The sequence below is a fragment of the Phyllobates terribilis genome, unplaced genomic scaffold (assembly GCF_046119375.1).
Source record: "Phyllobates terribilis strain yellow unplaced genomic scaffold, ASM4611937v1 Scaffold_43__1_contigs__length_10536358, whole genome shotgun sequence".
Classification (NCBI taxonomy): domain Eukaryota; kingdom Metazoa; phylum Chordata; class Amphibia; order Anura; family Dendrobatidae; genus Phyllobates; species Phyllobates terribilis.
The window spans coordinates 7,575,557-7,597,938 of record NW_027362803.1 but is presented as its reverse complement, the minus strand read 5'-3'; the positions used below and the strand labels follow the sequence as shown (position 1 = coordinate 7,597,938).

The 22,382-nt window shown below is 46.7% G+C and overlaps 1 protein-coding gene across 4 annotated transcripts in view; it reads left to right on the top strand.

Moving 5' to 3' along the window:
- Positions 1 to 20,658, top strand: part of LOC141191440 (oocyte zinc finger protein XlCOF7.1-like) — a 159,761-nt gene extending 139,103 nt beyond the window's left edge. For all 4 annotated transcript variants that reach the window (XM_073661333.1, XM_073661330.1, XM_073661332.1 and 1 more), the window contains one exon: positions 20,404 to 20,658. In XM_073661333.1, coding sequence (XP_073517434.1) covers positions 20,404 to 20,523 — 120 coding nt within the window. In that variant the 3' untranslated portion in view covers positions 20,524 to 20,658. The remainder of the gene's footprint in view (positions 1 to 20,403) is intronic.
- Positions 20,659 to 22,382: the final 1,724 nt, after the last annotated feature.

The following is a 22,382-nucleotide window of genomic DNA, read 5'->3' as shown; positions in this document are numbered from 1 at the left end:
GGAAGGTGGCCGGAGCTCCCTGTAACCCAAACGGCATCCTGACTTATTGATAACATCCATCTGGCGTCGAGAAGGCTGTCTTCTCCTTGGCCTCTTTGGACAGGGGAATTTGCCAATATCCTTTGGTGAAGTCCAGAGTGGTGATGTACCGAGCGGGTCCTAGCCTTTCGATAAGCTCATCTACCCTAGGCATTAGGTAGGCGTTGAAATTTGAGACCTCGTTCAGCTTCCTATAGTCGTTGCAAAACCGCCATTCCCCATCTCGTTTCGGCACTAAGACTATAGGACTGGACCATCCACTTTTGAACTCTTCAATGACTCCCAGGTTAAGCATCCGCCTCACTTCTTTTGAGATCACCTTTCTGCGGTCCTCGGGGATCCGGTATGGTTTTAGATTGACGCGAACATGAGGCTCTGTGAGAACCTCGTGCTCTATGACCTGAGTGAGTCTTGGCAACCCCCAAAAACAGGTCTTTATTTCGCTGTAGCAACTCTTTGCACTTTTGCTTTTGGGCACGTGACAGTGACTCTGCCACCTTAACCAGTCCGTCCGTCTGGGGATGGTACATGGAGGTTCTCAGTTGTGCAATCTGCAATGTCTTGCACAACTCCCTCATGACCTTCGACATAAATGGAGTTCCTTGGTCTGTTAGGATCTCTTTTGGCAACCCCTTTCTTGAAAATATGTGGGCTAACTCCCGGGCTATACACCTGGCCGAGGAGTTTCTTAGTGGTTATGGCTCCGGATACCGTGTAGCATAATCTAATACCACCAGGATGTACTTGACCAGAGGCCCCACTAGACCCATTGCTATGCGTTCGAATGGAACCTCGATGACTGGTAGGGGCACTAGTGGACTGCGGAAGTGGGCCACTGGGGAGGTTATCTGGCATGTGGGTCAGGAACGACAATAACTCTTTATTTCTCTATAGCAACCTGGCCAGTAGAATCTCTGGAGGATCTGTTCCTGAGTCTTGTCTGCACCCAAGTGACCACCCAACACATGAGAATGAGCCATGTCTAACACCCTGCGTCTATAGGGCCCTGGCACCAGCAACTGTTCTATTACATCACCCCTTGGCTTGGTTACTCTGTACAGCAAATCCCCATTCACAGCAAAATGAGGGAACCGAGTGTCAGCCCCCGGTTCCTGAGGCACCCCATTTAACACAGTAACATTTTCAAAGGCCCCTTTCAGAGTTAAATCCCTGAGTTGGGCAGTTCCAAAGTTTCCCTAGGACACCTCCAGCTCAGGGATATTGGCCTCAGGGGATGCTACTCATCCTCATCGCCCACAAACACACACATGGGAAACTCATCTACCATGTTCTGCGGGTAAGTTTCCTTAGGGGCGATCTGGCTGTCGTCCGAGCAACCAGGTGTCCTCGCTTTCCCCCACATTTCCCAGAATAATGCAAAGTCACGTCCAATTATTATGGGATGCAATAGGTCCTTAACGACCGCCACTTCATGAGATGTGGTGCCACAGTCCGTGTTTACATCCACCTGGGCCACAGGATAGTTCTTAGCGTCCCCATAGATACACCGGACACACACCACCTTCCCAGGAACCAGTCGATGAGGGAGTGTGGCCCTCATCAGGGTTACCAAACTTCCTGAGTCCAATAGTCCAGAGACTTGTACCCAGTTTACTGACACTGAGCATGCCTGAGGGCCCTCGCCATGTTGAGGAACCGCGCTGCAGGCGGGGTAGGCAAAATAGGAGCAACGCCGGCCCATGTTGCAGTCCATTGGCTCAGAGTTTATGGGACACCGGGCGGCAATATAGCCAGGGGATGACATCTCCAACACACTATATTATGGGGTGGGACCTTGGACAGCAACTCAGACCCCTCCTGAACTTTAGGACGCCCCTCAGGTGTGGCTCTATTTCCCTTCTTTTGGTTGTCTGCCGCCTTTTTGGAACCCCAGTATTGAGGGGCTACGACCCCTTGTTTTCCCAACAGACTATCAACCGCCTGGTATCTTTCCACCAATCCCACCAAGTCATTGGCATTATGGGAGGTAGGCACAGGTTCACACAGTGATGCAGTCAGTGGGTTCAAACAAACTGGTGGTTTATTTAGTGTCCATACACCAGTGAGGAAACAAAAGTAACGGCCTTTTCCTGGCACAAAAAAGGAATAACAAAACAAAGCTCAAAATAACAAGTCCATGCAGCACGGCTCCAGCCGTTTAAACAAGGTGCTTTTTCTCTGCCTCCAGCAGAGTCTGAGCAGCATATGCAAGGTCTTGTCCAACAAACACAGCCAGACTGAGACAGGCGCAGCTGTCTTAATTCAGCCTTCCGAGACCTGGACTGGAGGTAAGTGAGCAGCTGCCCCCCCCCAGCTTTTTCAGCTGCTCGTAAAACCCAGCCCTGTAATCCGGGCCCATTAAATTCCTCTCAGCACTATGTGTGCTGGAGCCTGCTTCTCCGGGTCCTACATCACCGAAGCTTGGCACTTCGGGGACACATATCTCCCGTCCACGACCTGTCCTGCAGCCACCTTACAAGCATTGTATATGAGGTTTTGCTTCTCGTCTCGTAATAGAAAACCAAGATCCCACACTGTATCGACAAGGAGCAAACACAAAAACCAATGTCTGCAGATGAGTCCCTTGTTTGGCTGATATGTTTAATCACGTTCGAAGTTAAAAAACTGAAATAATAAGAGCAATAAGGTTTTATCCAAGTGACAGTGGGGAGACCAAAGGCAATGGTACTCACCTGGTATGGTTGTGTGACCACAACCACCAATAAGCTTAAGGCTGCTGCAGACCAATACAAGATATAAACTAAATGGAATTAAAAGGGTTAATTCTGTCCTGCCAGTAGACCAAGGATTGAAGATAAACGGTATTCAGAAATGTGGTTTATTTGACAATGCGTTTCGAACTTCAAAACTTCAATTGCTAATTAAAGAAGAGCAAAAATACGTATTTCTTCACCAAAGATATCTAATGTAATCAGTTTTACAGCGCCCATTACAGACATGTCTTTACGTTGCATTACAAAATCGTGCTAACAGGTTCTCTTTTAAAGAAAGTATTGATTAACTTTTGATATTTTCACAGACCATATACCCCCTCCCCCATTGTTGTAAGTGTAAATCCATGTAAAGAGTAATTATCTTTTTAACCTTTATTTCATGAATCAGTAATACACTTGAAAATAAGCAACTCTGTAATATATACAGAAGTGTGAAAAAAGTGTTTGCCCCTTTCTTCACGCTAGACTTTTTTACAGTGTTTTTTTCTACATCAAAACCTGATCTCTTGGCAGGAAAGAAGCTGCCTCAAAAACGCAGGATTTGGTGCATTTTTTAGGATCCCAAAGTTCAGCTTTGCTTCCACCACAGAAGCATGAACACAGGTGACCAGTGCAAGACATATTTGAAACCATATTAACCAGAATTACAAATGTAACAGTGGGGGAGGTGAATTGTACAGGAATAGTGTTACGGGTCCGGGAGGTGGAACCTCTGAGCTGCAGTACAAGGGGGAAGTCCTTGTAAGGAAGCGGGTGACTCCCAGGGAAGGCAGGCAGGTAGTCACAGCAAGTGACAGGGACAGTCTCTGGGTAAACGGGCAGGTGGTCACGGCAGGTGAGGGGACAGTCTCTGGGTAGACAGGCAGGTGGTCACGGCAAGTGACGGGGACAGTCTCTGGGTAGACAGACAGGTGGTCACGGCAAGTGACCGGGACAGACTCTGGGTAGACAGGCAGGTGGTCACGGCAAGTGACCGGGACAGTCTCTGGGTAGACAGGCGAGACGGATACCTGACAGGTAACTGGCGGGCGCTCCCAGGTGAGCGGGCTGACGGAGACAGCAGGTAACAGGCAGGTAACTGGTAGCCTCTCCAGGTGAGCTGGCTGACAGACGAGGCAGGAAACAGGCAGGTAACTGGTGGACGCTCCCAGGTGAGCAGTCTGGCAGACAAGGCAGGTAACTGGTGGACGCTCCCAGGTGAGCGGTCAGACTGACGAGGCAGGTAACAGGCAGGTGACTGAAGGACGCTCCCAGGTGAGCGGACTGGCAGACAAGGCAAGTAACAGGCTGGCAGGCAGGACAAGAAGTCAGGCTAGCAGCGGAACCTGAGGGCTGAAGCACAGGTGAGACACAGTGCAAACAACATTGCTCGGGCACCTCCATTTTGGAGGAGGTGCCTTAAATATGGGAGGTCCTCCGGCAATTGGTCCCTTTAAGAGAGGGGGAGCGCGCGCGCCCTAAGCACACTGCCGGGGAAGGAGCGCGTGCTGGAAGCAGCGGGGAGAAAAGCGCTGGAGGACACCGCGCCAGGAGCGGGGAGGTGAGAGGGACGGCGTCTCTGTCTAGTACTGGGCAGAGACTCCGATGCTACAGTACCCCCCCCTTTAGGCCCCCTCTTTTTTTGGCCAGAAAGAAATTTTTCAAGGAGAAGCGGGGCGTTGATGTTTTCCTTGGGTTCCCAAGTTCTCTCCTCAGGACCAAACCCCTTCCAATCTACCAGAAAAAAGGTCTTTCCTCTTACCCTCTTGGAGGCCAGAATACTCTCTACCTCAAAGACGTCATCAGCGGAAACCGGAGCAGGAGGGGCACCTGGATTATTGGAAAAAGAGTTAAAGACAGCGGGTTTGAGGAGAGATACGTGGAAGGAGTTGGGAATCCGTAAGGTGGCCGGGAGTTTTAATTTGTAGGCCACTGGATTAATTTGTCTGAGGATTTCGAATGGGCCGATGAAGCGAGGACCTAACTTGTAGGAGGGTATTTTGAGCTGTACATGTTTGGAGGAGAGCCAAACCTTGTCTCCCGGACGGAATTGAGGCGGATCCAGACGTCTCTTATCAGCATATCTCTTCATCCGCTCGGAGGACAGAAGAAGTGCGGACCTACTACTCTCCCAAATGGTAGAAAACTCGCTGACAACAGACTGCGCGGCAGGGTTGTCCACAGAGGCGGAGACGGGAAATGGAATCTGGGGGTGCTGGCCATAGACAATAAAGAACGGGGATTTGGAAGAGGATTCGCTCTCGTGGTTATTGTAAGAGAATTCGGCCCAAGGGAGGAGGTCCACCCAATCAGAATGGTGGGCATTAACAAAGTGCCGGAGATAGCTGGTAAGGATCTGATTGATCCTCTCCTCTTGATCATTGGACTGAGGGTGGTAAGCGGAGGAGAAGTCCAGGGTGACATCCAGCAGTTTACATGTGGCTCTTCAGAAGGGTGAGGTGAACTGAACCCCTCGATCCGACACGATGTGGAGGGGTAGGCCATGGAGACGGAAGATATGGCGGATAAAGTCCTTAGCCAGCTCAGGTGCAGACGGAAGACCAGGCAGGGGAATGAAGGGGGCCATTTTAGAAAAGCGGTCCGCGACCACCCAAATGACAGTACACCCGGCAGAGACAGGAAGGTCGGTAATGAAGTCCATAGCGATGTGTTGCCACGGGGCAACAGGTATGGGAAGCGGCAGGAGATGACCAGCTGGTAAGTGTCTGGGAACTTTGTTGCGGCCACAAGATGAACAGGCAGAGACGAAGTCTACCACATCCTTACGCAGGGTAGACCACCAGTAATGCCGGGAAATGAGTAGGAAGGTCTTTTTTTGGCCGGCATGGCCAGCTAGTTTAGAAGAATGACCCCAGTGAAGAACCTTCTCACGGTCAGGAGGCGCCACGAACGTCTTGCCGGGTGGAAGACGAGTCAGATCCAAGGGGGCCACATTCATCACCTTGGAGGGGTCGATAATGTGCATAGGCTCCTCCTCTTGGTCGGAGGACAGGAAGGATCGGGACAAGGCATCAGCTTTGACATTCTTGTCCGCCGGGCGGAAATGAAGGATGAAATCGAAGCGGGCAAAAAACAAAGACCACCAGGCCTGACGTAGATTAAGTCTCTGGGCATTTTGGAGATATGCCAGGTTTTTGTGATCCGTGTAGATGATCACCGGGTATAGAGCCCCTTCAAGCAGGTAACGCCACTCCTCCAGCGCCAATTTAACGGCTAACAGTTCTCGGTCTCCAATGGAGTAATTGCGCTCAGAGGAGGAGAAGATTTTGTAGAAAAAGCCGCAGGTTACCATTCTCCCGGATGAAGACTTTTGGGTGAGCACCGCTCCGGCTCCAGAGGAGGAAGCATCAACTTCCAGGTAGAACTGTTTGTTGCAGTCCGGACGGTGCAGCACAGGGGCAGAGGAGAAGGCTCCCTTCAGGGAAAGGAAGGCCTCCTCAGCTTTGGGTGGCCATACCTTGGGATTTTCTCCCTTACGGGTGAGCGCAGATATGGGCACAGTCCGAGACGAGAAGTGAGGAATTAAGAGACGATAGTAATTAGCGAAGCCCAGGAATCGCTGTATCGCCTTCAAGCCCTCCGGATGGGGCCACTTTAGGACAGCAGAGAGCTTCTCGGGATCCATTCGCAAGCCTGTCTGGGAGATAACATAGCCCAGGAATGGAAGAGAGGTCTGCTCAAAAAGGCACTTCTCGTATTTAGCATAGAGGTGGTTCTGCCTGAGCCTCAGCAGGACCTGACGAACATCCCTCCGGTGTGAGGGAAGATCCGGAGAGAAGACCAAGATGTCGTCCAGGTATACCACCACGCAGGAGTAAAGAAGGTCACGGAAGATGTCGTTCACCAGTTCATGGAAGACGGCGGGAGCATTGCAGAGACCGAAGGGCATCACACGGTACTCATAGTGTCCATCCCGGGTATTAAATGCCATTTTCCACTCGTCTCCCTGACGGATACGGACCAGGTTATACGCTCCACGTAAATCCAGCTTGGAAAAGATCCTGGCGCCTTTAAGGCGATCAAATAACTCAGAGATGAGCGGAAGGGGGTATTTATTTTTAACCGTGATCTGATTGAGTCCTCTATAGTCAATACAGGGGCGTAGCGAGCCATCCTTTTTTTTGACAAAGAAGAATCCGGCTCCAGCCGGGGAAGTAGACTTCCGGATGAATCCCCTGGCCAGATTCTCCTCTATGTACTCAGACATGGCCCGGGTTTCGGCTGCAGACAACGGATAAATACGCCCACGGGGTGGAGTGAAGCCAGGTACCAGGTCGATCGGGCAATCATATGGCCTATGAGGTGGCAATGTCTCTGCTTCCTTTTTACCAAAGACGTCAGCATAGGGCCAGTAAGGAGCCGGAAGACCGGGTAAATTAGCTGGGGTAGGTGGAGGACGAACCGGACGAACCGGAACCAGGCAGGTCTTATGACAGACAGGCCCCCACCGGAGTACTTCACCAGAATGCCAGTTCAACACGGGTTCATGTGTCTGGAGCCAAGGTAGACCTAGCAATAGGGAGTGGGAGAGTCCGGGCAACACATGGAAGGAGATTACCTCAGAGTGCAGCATTCCCATCTGCAGAGTTATGGGTTCCGTGGCGAGCAGGATGGTCACCGGAAGGAGTCTTCCATCCACGGAGGCGACTGACAAAGGTTCAGCCAGAGACTTGGTGGGAATATGGTATTTCTCAACCAGGGACTGGGAGATGAGGTTTCCAGCGGATCCAGAATCCAGGTGGGCGAGTTCAAAGTGACGGTTCTCTCCCAAGGAGATAGATACAGACAAAGTCAGGGTTGGAGAGGATTTATTTTTGTCTAGGGCGACCTCTCCAAGCGGTCCTAGACACTGGAGTTTCCCGGCCTCTCCGGGCAGAAACGAATCAGGTGCTCCTTACTGCCACAATAGAAGCAGCTCCCCTCGGCTCGGCGTGACTCTTGGCGAGATTTGACCATCTTGGTCTGGTCGATCTGCATGGGCTCGGGTGAGTGCCCCCGGGGAGTGACAGAAGAGGAGACAGGTTTCTGGAAAGTAGGAGCTAGGCGGGGAAACCTTCTCTCACGGGTGGTCTCTTTGGTGCGTTCTTGAAACCGGATGTCAATCCGGGTAGCCAGCGACACCAGGTCATCCAGGGTGGTAGGAATATCCCGACCGGCGAGCTCATCTTTAATCCGACCGGAAAGACCCTCCCAGAAGACGGACACCAGGGCCTCATTATCCCAGGCAAGCTCAGAAGCGAGGGTGCGGAACCGTATGGCATATTGGCCCACGGTGAGACTCCCTTGACGGAGACGTAGCAAAGAGGAGGCAGATGAGGTCTTTCGTGCAGTGAGGAAACACGACAGGTCGGACACCAGGGGATCCCCTCTCTCCCACAGGGGGTTAAGCCATGCCAGTGCCTCCCCAGTGAGATGGGACATGATGAATGCCACTTTGGCCCGGTCGGAGATAAACTGGTGAGCCAAGAGTTCAAAGTGCAGGGTGCACTGGTTTATGAAGCCCCGAGCTTGAGCGGGGTCGCCTCCGAAGCGAGGAGGTGCAGAAAGCTGGGGTCCGGGGCAGGATGCCATGGTATTGGTGGGCAGCGGCGCTGCCGGGGTGCGAGTCGTGACACTAGCGGTGTTTGCTAGTGGAGCAGTCAGTGTGTCCAGGCGGGAGTTGACATTCCGCAGGTGGTTCAGGATGGACTCCTGCTGGGATCTCTGACGGGAGACTTCATGGTATAGGTCAGAGAGCGAGGGAGCTTGGGTGCCACCGGGTTCCATGGCCCGAGCAAACTGTTACGGGTCCGGGAGGTGGAACCTCTGAGCTGCAGTACAAGGGGGAACCCCTTGTAAGGAAGCGGGTGTCTCCCAGGGAAGGCAGGCAGGTAGTCACAGCAAGTGACAGGGACAGTCTCTGGGTAAACGGGCAGGTGGTCACGGCAGGTGAGGGGACAGTCTCTGGGTAGACAGGCAGGTGGTCACGGCAAGTGACGGGGACAGTCTCTGGGTAGACAGACAGGTGGTCACGGCAAGTGACCGGGACAGTCTCTGGGTAGACAGGCAGGTGGTCACGGCAAGTGACCGGGACAGTCTCTGGGTAGACAGGCGAGACGGATACCTGACAGGTAACTGGCGGGCGCTCCCATGTGAGCGGGCTGACGGAGACAGCAGGTAACAGGCAGGTAACTGGTTGCCTCTCCAGGTGAGCGGGCTGACAGACGAGGCAGGAGACAGGCAGGTAACTGATGGACGCTCCCAGGTGAGCAGTCTGGCAGACAAGGCAGGTAACAGGCAAGTAACTGGTGGACGCTCCCAGGTGAGCGGTCAGACTGACGAGGCAGGTAACAGGCAGGTAACTGAAGGACGCTCCCAGGTGAGCGGACTGGCAGACAAGGCAGGTAACTAGTAGACGCTCCCAGGTGAGCAGTCTGGCGGACAAGGCAAGTAACAGGCTGGCAGGCAGGACGAGAAGTCAGGCTAGCAGCGGAACCTGAGGGCTGAAGCACAGGTGAGACACAGTGCAAACAACATTGCTCGGGCACCTCCATTTTGGCTGAGGTGTCTTAAATATGGGAGGTCCTCCGGCTATTGGCCGGGGACTCCTTAGGACGGCGCGCGCGGTCCCTTTAAGAGAGGGGGAGCGCGCGCGCGCGCCCTAAGCACACTGCCGGGGAAGGAGCGCGTGCCGGAAGCAGCGGGGAGAGAAGCGCTGGAGGACGCCGCGCCAGGTACGGGGCAGAGACGCCGATGCTACAAATAGTTTTTCTAAGACACTGACAGTGCATTGAGTTTGTAAGACATTTATTTTCTGCCATTGAGTTGCTCAGAGATTGAAAAATTACACACCTCCATGGGCCACAGGTATTGTTCAATCTCACATCTAGCTCAGCCAATGTTTATATGCTACACATCACTAATTTAATTAAACTGCCCTAATTCAAACTGCCATCTCAAGTGACCAAGACAAGATGGTAAAATCACAAAAATAAATGAGTTTCACATACTGCTCTACTTGCTTTTTTCACTAAAAACTCAGTGTGAACTATGGTCAGGTTTTCCTATGTGTTTTTTCAGTGGTTTTTCACCACCCATTACTTTCAATAGTACAAAAAACTCTGAAAGAAGTGACATGCTCTATTGTGCAGAAAAACATGTAAAGCACAAAATACTGATGACACAAAAACCAATGTGTGCATGAGACTTCTGAAATCTCATAGACTCTTCTGGTACTGTAAAACGCAGCTGAAATTATTTTTTTTTTTAAAAAAAAAAACCTTAGTGTGGACATAGCCTTATTCTTTTGCATGTTTGTCACACTTAAATGTTTCAGATCACAAAACAATTTTAAATATTAGACAAAGACAACCCAGAATTCAGTTTTTAAATGAGGGTCTTTATTATTAAGGGGAAAAAAAATCCAAACTTACAAGGCCCTGTGTGAAAAGTGATTGTCCTGCTCCCCCCCTTCCCCCTTAAAACATAAATTAACTGTGATTCATCACATCTTTTGGGCAGCTGAGTTCTATTTCCCCATCCACACACAGGCCTGATTACTACAACACCTGTTCTCAATCAAGAAATCACTTAAATAGGACCTGCCTGACAAAATGAAGTAGACCAAAAGACCCTCAAAAGCTAGGCATCATGCTGCGATCCAAAGAAATTCAGGAACAAATGAGAATCAAAGTAATTGAGATCTAGCAGTCTGGAAAAGGTTATAAAGCCATTTCTAAAGCTTTGGGACTCCAGCAAACCACAATGCGAACCATTATCCACAAATGGCGAAAACATGGAACAGTGGTGAACCTTCCCAGGAGTGCCCAGCTGACCAAAATTACCCCAAGAGCACAGCGACGACTCATCCAAGATGTCACAAAAGACTCCACAACAACATCCAAAGAACTGCAGGCCTCACTTGCCTCAGTTAAGGTCAGCGTTCATGACTCCATCATAAGAAAGAGACTGGGCAAAAATAGCATGCATGGCAGAGTTCCAAGATGAAAACCACTGCTGAGCAAAAAGAACATAAAGGCTTGTCTCAGTTTTGCCAGAAAACATCTTGATGATTGCCAAGACTTTTGGGAGAATACTCTGTAGACTGACAAGACAAAAGTTGAACTTTTTGGAAGGTGTATGTCCCATTACATCTGATGTAGAAGTAACACAGCATTTCAAAAAAGGAACCTCATACCAACCGTAAATATGGTGGTGGTAGTGTGATGGTCTGGGGCTGTGTTGCTGCTTCAGCACCTGTAAGACTTGCTGTAGTAAATGGAACCATGAATTCTGCTGTTTACCAAAAAATCCTGACATCAAGCTGAAGCGCACTTGGGTTATGCAGCAGGACAATGATCCAAAACACATTAGCAAGTCCACTTCTCAATGGCTTAAGAAAAAGGCTATTCATGCTTGGAAGCCCTCCAATGTGACTGAATTACAAGAATTTTCAAAGATGAGTGGGCCAAAATTACTCTAGTGCGTTGTAAAAGACTCATTGCCAGTTATCGGAAACGCTTGATTGCAGTTGTTGCTGCTAAGGGTGGCCCAATCAGCTATTAGGTTTAGGGGGCAATCTCTTTTTCACACAGGGCCCTGTAGGTTTGAATTTATTTTTCCCTTAATAATAAAGACTTTCATTTAAAAAAAAAACTGCATTTTGTGTTTACTTGTGTTATCTTTGTCTAATATTTTAAATTTGTTTTGTGATCTGAAACATTTAAGTGTTACAAACATGCAAAAGAATAAGAAATCAGGAAGGATGCAAATGCTTTTTCACACAGTTGTATCTTGTCAGAGAAATCTGCTTCTTCTTCCTGGACTGATCTTTCCTTTTCAAAATTTTCAATTTCTGGATAAAGTCTGTACTCAGCAAAGACAGATTTTTACATTATTGAGATAGGAGATGGCAGTTACTACTGTTAAAGCGCACCTGTCAGCAGGATTGTGCTCAGTAAACTACATACACTCTCAGGTGGACGACATTACACTGATACCTTGGTTGATGAAATCCGTCCTGTGGGTCTTGTGTAATCTTTACTTTATTGGTCGACCATGACAGCACCACGAGAGAGGGGATCCGCCCACCAAGGACAGGAAACCTACAGGCTTAAAAGGGGCGGCCCTCCCTCTCGCCTCAGTTAGGTTCCCTCCATCAAGGACAGGAAACCAATTGCAGGCTCGTGGAAGATCTGGATGGCGACGGCTGTCGAGCAGCGCCCCTATCTGGGATCTGCAGCTCCAGCGCTCTGCCAATACGAGTGCACCCCTATCTGGGAAAGGCACAGCATTTCTTTGCACCGGATATGCAGGGGAGCTGCGCCCCTGTCTGGGATGGCAGCCCCTTTATCTGCTTCAGCCAGTTGCGCCTTCTATGGAAGTGTCTGCCCTGGTTGGGATCCGGAGTGCAGTGGGACTGCGCCCTTATCTGGGGTGACAGGCCCACCATCCCCCTGGAGATGCGGGTTGCGTGGGGTGTTGTCCTCATCGACAGCCGGCGGAGGTCGGTGCACCGGGTCTGAGGTATCTGCGACCCTCCACCCCGACCCGGAGCGGGCCATGGGAGGATTGCGCCCTGTTCCGAGGTAGCGGGACATCGCTGTGAGCGGGGCTTACCTGGGAGCGCCGGCGGTGTAGGATGCTTCCTCGTGCGGGCGCGCACTTCCGGCTTCCTGTAAGTCGCGGCCCGATGACGTCACCGCGCCTCGAGGAGATCATGTGACCGGAACCCGGAAGGTTACCGGCATCAGTATGTGAGTGCGGTATTAACCGCGGTGTAGGCGTCCATTAAAGAGGTTAAAATTCTGGTAGAGAGAGCATTATCAAACCCGGTCATGTCCCTTAGAGCTGCGATGTCCTTGTTGGGTACCCTGTCATCTTGCCTTCCTGAGGTTATGTGGGCACAATACTACTCCAGGGTTTTACAATGGGACGTTCTGCATAATGAGGTTGTGTTAAATGGGCACTTAGAAGGACGGATGTCCTTGTCTCCCCGATCTGTTGAGTCCTTGCAATGGTGGGTGAACATGGCAAACCTGTCTCGAGGAGTTCCCTGGGTGTTTAAAGTCACAAAAATAATTACAACTGATGCAAGCTTCCATGGATGGGGGGCTCATCTGGGGGATATGGTTGCCCAGGGGTTCTGGTCAGACGCTGAGAAAAGTCTTTCCTCCAACACTAAGGAACTGCTAGCAGTTGATAAGGCGATTATTCATTTCTTGCCTTTGCTTCATAATAAGAACGTTAAAATCCTTTCAGATAATAGGATAGCGGTGGCTTACGTGAACCATCAGGGGGGTACTCGTGCTGGATCACTAATGAAAGTGGCGGATCATTTTTTTCAGATTTCGGAATGTCATCTCCTTTCCTTAACGGCTCTCTACATCAAAGGAAAAGAAAATGTAAAAGCAGACTTCTTAAGCTGTTTTTCTCTGAAGCAGGGCGAATGGGAACTAAAGCAGGATATTTTTTCCCAAATAGTCCGAAAATGGGGTCTTCCGGTGGTAGATCTCTTTGCCACAAGGTTAAATCCAAAGACAAAGCTCTTTTGCTCTCTAAATCCCAGAGAAAACCCCCTGGCAGTAGACGCTCTCCAAATAACTTGGAAATTCAGTCTGGCCTACGCCTTCCCACCATTGAATCTCCTTCCCATGGTTCTAAGAAAAATCAGAGAGGGCAAGGCGAGGGTCCTCCTGATCACCCCCTTCTGGCCCAAGAGACCCTGGTTCTCATGCCTGAGGAACATGTCCATCTAGGATCCTTGGGTCCTACCCAAAATTCGGGATCTCCTCAGCCAGGGTCCAATAGTCCATCCTCAAGCTCCCGGCCTCCACTTGACGGTGTGGAATTTGAGAGGTCCCTGTTAGAACGCAAAAGATTCTCCTGAGGTCTAGTGACTACACTAATGCGTAGTAGAAAACCGGTCACTATCAGGATTTACGCTAGAATTTGGAAAAATTTTTATCTTTCTCTGGTTCTACAGTTGGTGAGGGGACACCAATTGGTAAAATTTTAGAATTTTTACAGAAGGGCCTCGAGTTGGGGTTGGCAACAAGCACCCTTAAAGTCCAAGTCTCTGCGTTAGGTGCCCTATATAACTGTGACTTGGCAGGAAATTATTGGGTTTCTCGCTTCATCAAAGCTGTGTTTAGATCCAGGCCAGTTATCAAAAGCAATTTAGTACCCTGGGATCTAAATTTAGTTCTGAAGGCATTAACTGGTTCACCCTTTGAGCCGATAGATTCAACATCCCTTAAGTCCATCTCCCTTAAAACAGCGCTTCTAATAGCCCTAACATCAGCTAGAAGGGTTAGTAATATTCAGGCTCTGTCTTCAGCCCCACCTTTCACTCAGATCCTGGACGATAGGATAATTCTTAGAACGGACCCAGTATACCTCCCTAAAGTAGCTTCCCGTTTCCATAGACTCCAAGAAATAATACTACCCTCATTCTGTCTGAATCCAAGTAACCAAAAAGAGGCAGAGTTCCATACCTTAGATGTAAGGAGGTGTGTGATTAGGTACCTTTCGGTCACCCAGGCTTTCAGTAAAGATAGTTCCTTGTTTATCTCCTACCAAGGGGTTAGAAAGGGGCTTAAGGTTACTAAATCCACCATAGCTAGGTGGATCAGGGAGGCTATTACTCTAGCCTATGTTTCCAGCGGTGAGGAAGCGCCACAGGGGTTGAAGGCCCGGGCAGTGACAACCTCATGGGCGGAGAAGTCTGGTGTCTCGATGGAGGACATATATAAGGCAGCTACCTGGTCTTATCCATCTACCTTCTATACGCACTATAGACTGGATTTGGGTGTTTCATCTGATCTCACATTTGGGAGAAGGGTGCCCTAGGCGGTGGTCCCTCCCTAGACTTTTTTCATCTCTGCAATTCTCTCGTCTTGCTGTCATGGTCGACCGATAAAGTCATAAGTTACTTACCGGTAACGGGATTTTTCGGAGACCATGACATATGCTATGTCTACTAACCTGGTGGTCCTCTCAATGCTCTGTAATCCAAACTGAGGCGAGAGGGAGGGCCGCCCCTTTTAAGCCTGTAGGTTTCCTGTCCTTGGTGGGCGGATCCCCTCTCTCGTGGTGCTGTCATGGTCTCCGAAAAATCCCGTTACTGGTAAGTAATTTATGATTTTCAGTTTGGAGATAATGATATGCTTGTGCTTCGTGGCTGACTTTATTTGGTGCTCTGCTTACATATTCATCTGTATGACAGCTCAATATGCCTTCACTGACCTGCCTCCTATTATACCTAGCCTGCACTACTACATAGCTCCCAGCCGTCCCGTATTTGGCAGGACTGTCCCGATTTGAGGGCTCAGTCCTGCGTCCCATCATGGGACGCTGTTCTCCTGGCTTCTATATATGTACGCATCTCTCCAATGTTTTCATTGCTCTGTAGCTTCTCCTCCTTAGGGGGTGGGGCTGCTCACTGGTCAGTGAATAAATTAAATGATATTACTAATCTCTTCTTTCTGTGCTGGCATCTCCTTGGGACTTGAACTCCCATCCAACTGGGATCTCAGTGTCCAGATGCTGTAGCTCAAACCACTGAGCTACAGCTCTCAATGATGAGCATAGGAGAATTTGGTTATCTTGACTCTGCATTTCAGGCAATGAATCCAGAAGCAGCTCCTACAAGTCCATAGAAATACATTGTATAACAATGTATTTTTATGGTGCCTGTATACTGAGCTGAAGAAAATGATTTTTTTGGTCCTATAAGTGTAGTAAATTTTATGAGCAATTACAAAATTGTATTTTTTTTCTGTGAGTCCCTGGTCTTGAACCCACAACATAAAAACATTATTGACACAGATACTTAAAGTGCTGAGCCGCAAGCTCTAGTGATGTCACTAGGAGAATTCTGTCTACTTGATCTGTACTGCAGCCTCTGACTATAGGCTTATTGTACTCATAGAAATACTCTGCTGTGTACAATATATGTATTCGTATTCTACAGGGAGAATAAGATTTTTTTTAGCCTATAAAATTGCTAAAAAATAATAATGAAAAACACTTGATATTGAAAAATATATATTGTCATTTTTAATGCATTTTATAAAAAATAATGAACATCACAAATCAGCAAATAACAAGGACATATTTGGTGTAAGAAAAAAATTATAGATTTTCCAGCTCCAGATAAAAACATTTAAATGTATTCAATTGTATTGAATACATTTAAATGTTTTTATCTGGAGCTGGAAAATCTACGATTTTTTCCTACAAGTTGACGTCTGGGTAAGGACTGTTTCCGTGCTGCAAGTACAGGTGAGCTGGCACTCGTCTCTCCAATACAATTTACATATTTGGTGTCCCTGTAATCTTAACGACCCACAGAACACAGTTATGGGGATCGGTAAATGACGTTAAAAATGGCGTGATTGATATTTTTTCTCTATTAAACCCATGAAAAATGTAATAAAACTGTAATACTGAGGCCGTGTTCACACGTAATGTAAATGCTGCGTTCTTTCTGCAGGTGTCCGCACCACACTATGCAGTAACAATCTTCTCTGATTATGGTGTGTTTGCTGCGTTTCTTTTAGAATAATTTAATCATTTTTATAATATTTTATGCGTTTTCCCGCTTATTTGATGCGATTTTGGAGCAGATACTACAGAAAAGCTTTGATTTTACACTTAAAAATGCAGCGGCGGGTTTTTTTCTTCATGCATTTTCTTCAGAAGAAGCCTAGAGAGAAAATGTATCAAAACGGCAGAGTTCAGCAGCGTCTTCAGACCACAGAGAGCGGAGAATTCATAGAATCACGTCCACTTTGCTTCAAAATTTAGACCCTGTTCACATATAACGTAACGCTTTTTTTTTTGCACAAAAATTCTGCTGTTTAATTGTCAAAGTAAAGTGGATGTGATTTCATGAAAACTGCGCCCGCTATTATAATTCAATAAACAGTATTTTACATTATTTAGAAGTTAGTATTTATCTATATTCTTGTCTCTCCAGCTGTTTTTACAGGTGTTCTTCCTTTCCCTTTTCTTTCCTTGCCTTTCCCATTCCTTTTCTCCCCCTCCTTCCTGTTAAAAGTTTTATATATAAGGTATATTTTATGTGTATCGTACCCCCTTTCCTTTGCCTATCGTGTACATACCAATCTTTTTAATTTCCCTTCTATCCCGTTAATTTTTAATTTTTCCTTTTTTCCCATTTTCCTTAATAAACCATATTTTTCCTTCCCCCTTCATATCTGCACCAGAAACACATCAAATAAGGGGGAGAAGATTGTTATTGTGTAGTTTGGTGTGGACATCAGCTGAAAACAAAAAACAGTATTTCTGCAACATGTGAACACGGCCTTACAGACACAAAAAAGCCGGATGTCGTATAGTGAAGCTACATAAGGATGAGAAAGTTCTGGCGGCTCCGACTGAAGGAAGAGCAAGAAATAATCCACAGGTCCCAACTAGAGATGAGCAGGACGCATAGATGACATCGCGCTGCCCTGGGTGATCAGAAGCCGCCGGGGACACCGGAAGGTTAGAGATTCATAGTCTCCCATCCAGCTGCCAGGTAGCACTGACCTGGACACTGGACTGGAGACCCAGGAATCCGTCCGCTCCTCTCTAGTCCCAACCGTCCTGGATACAACAGACAGTCCTGGATTGGGGTCTGTGCCCTGCAGTCTCGGGAGTCTGCTGAATGTCCCTCTTTACCACTGCCCCTCTGACAACTCCTCCTGACGGAGAAAGATAATGTTTGGGGTGTGGCCAAATTTTTATGTGTCCTTTCTTTTCTGAAAGTTGGGAGGTATTCTACTAGATGCATTATGTAAAATAGCAGGCCGGTCAGTGAAGGCACAGTGAGCTGTCATAAGAGCATACAGGTGAATATGTAAGCAGAGCACCAGATAGAGCGCCCCCTACAGGCCGCCTAGGAGAATACGCATATCATTATCTCCAAACTGAAAGTAAAGATTACACAACAACCACAGGACGGATTTCATCAACCAAGGTATCATATTAATCAGTGTAATGTCACCCACCTGAGAGTGTATGTGGTTTACTGAGCACAATCCTGCGGACAGGTGCGCTTTAAGGTTCTATAGAAGGAGGAGAAGCTAGAGGCAGAGCTCCTCCTGCACCTGACGTTTACATAGAATGTTATCAGTAGCATCTGATATCTCCTATCTCGGTAATGTAAAAATCTTTACCCAGGAAATGAGAATTTTGAAAATAAAAGATCAGTCCAGACAGAGAAATAAGCTTTCTCTGATAAAATATATTATAAAGTTGCTTATTTTCTTGTGTACTATTGATGTATTAAATAAAGTGTATGCCAAACAACAATCTAAGCTTAAAGGAAATCTGTCACACCCCCCCCCCTACCCAGGACATATCAGTCCTCTAATATGGGCATACAGGTGATAGAAATGTGAATCTATACTTACCTGTACAGTGCATTGTGAAAGTATTTGGCCGCCTTGAACTTTTCTACCTTTTGCCACATTTCTGGCTTCAAACATAAAAATATAAAATTCTAATTTTGGGGGGAAGAATCAACAACAAGTGGGACACAATCGTGAAGTGGAACCAAATTTATTGGGTATTTTAAACTTTTTTAACAAATTCAAAACTGAAAAGTGGGACGTGCAATATTATTCGGCCCCTTTGAGTTAATACTTTGTAGCGCCACCTTTTGCTGCGATTACAGCTGCAAGTCACTTGGGGTATGTCTCTATCAGTTTTGCACATCGAGAGGCTGAAATTTTTGCCCATTCTTCCTTCCAAAACATCTCAAGCTCAGTGAGGTTGGATGGAGAGCGTTTGTGAACAGCAGTTTTCAGTTCTTTCCACAGATTTTCGATTGGATTCAGGTCTGGACTTTGACTTGACCTTTCCAACACCTGGATATGTTTATTTTTTAACCATTCCATTGTAGATTTTGCTTTATGTTTGGGATCATTGTCTTGTTGGAAGATAAATCTCCGTCCCAGTCTCAGGTCTTTTGCAGACTACAACAGGTTTTCTTCCAGAATGGTCCTGTATTTGGCTCCGTCCATCTTTCCATCAATTTTAACCATCTTCCCTGTGCCTGCTGAAGAAAAGCAGGCCCAAACCATGATGCTGCCACCACCATGTTTGACAGTGGGGATGGTGTTTTGAGAGTGATGAGCTGTGTTGCTTTTACGCCAAACATATCGTTTTGCATTGTGGTCAAAAAGTTTGATTTTGGTTTCATCTGACCAGAGCACCTTATTCCACATGTTTGGTGTGTCTCCCAGGTGGCTTGTGGCAAACTTCAAACGAGACTTTTTATGGATATCTTTAAGAAATGGCTTTCTTCTTGCCACGCTTCCATAAAGGCCAGATTTGTGCAGTGTACCACTGATTGTTGTCCTATGGACAGACTCTCCCACCTCAGCTGTAGATCTCTGCAGTTCATCCAGAGTGATCATGGGCCTTTTGGCTGCATCTCTGATCAGTCTTCTCCTTGTTCGAGATGAACCGGGTCTTGGTAGATTTGCAGTGGTTTGATAATCCTTCCATTTCAATATGATCGCTTGCACAGTGATCCTTGAGATGTTTAACACTTGGGAAATCTTTTTGTATTCAAATCCGGCTATAAACTTCGCCACAACAGTATCTCGGACCTGCCTGGTGTGTTCCTTGGTCTTCATTATGCTCTCTGCACTTGAACCAGAACCCTGAGACTATCACAGAGCAGGTACATTTATACAGAGACTTGATTACACACAGGTGGCTTCTATCATTACCAGTCATTTAGGACAACATTGGATCATTCAGAGATCCTCACTGAACTTCTGGAGTGAGTTTGCTGCACTGAAAGTAAAGGGGCCAAATAATATTGCACGCCCCACTTTTCAGTTTTTAATTTGTTAAAAAAGTTTAAAATATCCAATAAATTTCGTTCCACTTCACGATTGTGTCCCACTTGTTGTTGATTCTTCCCAAAAAAATTAGAATTTTATATCTTTATGTTTGAAGCCAGAAATGTGGCAAAAGGTAGAAAAGTTCAAGGGGGGCAAATACTTTAACAATGCACTGTATGTCCCATATTAGAGATCTGATTGCTTTGAAAATGTTGTTAATAAAATCATTTTATAAAATCATGTTATGCGTCGGGAAGGCAGAGTGGCTCGCTGGCGCGTGCTCAGAAAATCCCTGCTCCGCAAGGATGCACAGACTGCTGGAATTACCGCACTTTGCGTACCAGGTAGATTGCGCAGGCGCGGGACTCGGCATGGGTACTGCACGTCACAAGGCCCTGTGACGTGCAGGGGAGGGGGGAATATTGAAATTAATTAAGTAGGTGGGGATTTCTTGGTATCCCCTGGACGTCAAGCATAGGTAAAATGATTTTATAAAAAGCATTTTCAAAGCAATCAGATCTCTAATATGGGACATACAGGTAGGTATAGATTCACATTTCTATCACATTTCTTTCTTTTGTATGCCCATATTAGAGGTCTGATAAGTCCCAGGGGAGTGACAGATTCCCTTTTTAAGGAATTGTCTTATCTTTTGCTTGTGACCTTTCGTCTGTGCCAAAATGGAGAGCTCCTACATCTGTATGGCTGCCATGTATTTCTACATTTATATATGCAGAATGTGAATACAGTTTATTATGAATTGTCTTTCATTTTATTTCCTCTAGATGAACTCAAGATCAATAGCTGGGAGAGTCGTCTTGGTCAATATCTACAAGTTGGAGATGAGAACATCCCAAAGCAAAGTCCCATTACTTCGAATATACAACCAGCCCTTCATGGCCTAGATCATTCATATGACCCCACTACACATAGACATTTTTCCACTAATTCGGATCACATGGCTGCACAGAGTCCAGCTCACATTGATAATACGATATATACAGGTTTAGATTCTCATAATGACTTTTTGCTGGGAAAACATGATCATATATGCCTTGAATGTGGTCGGTGTTTTGGACAAAGATCTAACCTTGTCAATCATCTCAAGACACACACAGGGGAGAAGCCATTTCTATGCTCCCAGTGTGGAAAAGGATTTGCCAAGAAGTCAAATCTTCTAGAACATCAGCGAGTTCACACGGGGGAGAAGCCCTTTGTATGTCCTTATTGTGGCAAGAGTTTTGCCCAGAAATCCAATCTCCTTGGACATCTTCGAGTTCACACAGGGGAGAAGCCATTTCCATGTTCTGAATGTGGAAAATGTTTCAAAAATAAATCTCATTTGGTGGAGCATCGGAGAACTCATACTGGGGAGAAGCCGTATCCTTGTTCGGAGTGTGGGAAAGGTTTTACAAATAAGTCCAGACTACTCGAACATCTTAGAATCCATACGGGTGAAAAAACATTTTCATGTTCACTGTGTGGAAAGTGTTTTACAAAGAAATCAAATTTGGTAATCCATCAGAGAAGTCGCAATCACTTATGATAGCAGGAGCCTTCTTTTTTCTGTTTATATTTGAAAAATAAAATGATGGGACATATGTTTAAAATATTTATTGAGGAGCATTTTGTATCTGTAGAAATTATACAGTATTAAGTGAGGATTTTGGCAAAATGCTACTATAGTTTTTTAGCAAATGCTAGAAATTGATGCAGCCAAAAGAAGTTTGAGTCCTTTCTTCAGATTTCCCAGGTTTTTTTTTTTTTTTTTTCTTTTAATCCTGGCTTTGGCTCAAAAGACTGCAGTGTCACTTATTTTCCCCACTGTAGGCTATTTGGGAAAAAAATATTTGATACACTGCCGATTTGCAAGTATTCCCACCTACAAGGAATGGTGAGGTCTGAAATTTTTATCATAGCTACACTTCAACTGCAAGAGACAAAATCTAAAAAAAAAAAAAAAAAAACAGAAAATCACATTGTATGATTTTTAAATAATTCAATTCCATTTTATTGCATGAAAAAAGTATTTGATCACCTACCAACCAGCAAGAATTCTGGCTCTCACAGAACTATTATTTTTTCTTTAAGAAGCCCTCCTACTCTGCACTCATTACCTGTATTAATTGCACCTGTTTGATGAGTGTGTGCACAGGTAACTTTTATACAGGTCACAAGTTCAATCACACTCCAACCTCTCCACCATGGCCAAGACCAAAGAGCTGTCTAAGGACACCAGGGACAAAATTGTAGACCTGCACAAGGCTGGGATGGGCTACAGGACAATAGGCAAGCAGCTTGGTGAGAAGGCAACAACTGTTGGCACAATTATTAGAAAATAATTCTTCCTCGGTCTGGGGCTCCATGCAAGAGCTGGGACCACAGTTTCAAACATTACCGTTAGTAATACACTATGCCGTCATGAATTAAAATCCTGCAGAGCACGCAAGGTCCCCCCGCTCACTCCAACACATGTTCTGGCCCGTTTGAGGTTCACCAATGACCATCTGGATGAGACCGAAATAGAAATTTTTGGTATCAACTCCACTTGCCATGTTTGGAGGAAGGATGAATACAACCCCAAGAACACTGTCCCAATAATAATAATAATATTTTTATTTATATTGCACCAACATATTCCACAGCACTTTACAATTCAGACAATTTACAGACATTATGGGCACTGTCCCCATTGGGGCTCACAATCTACATTCCCTATCAGTATGTCTTTGGAGTGTGGAAGGAAATCCACGCAAACACAGGG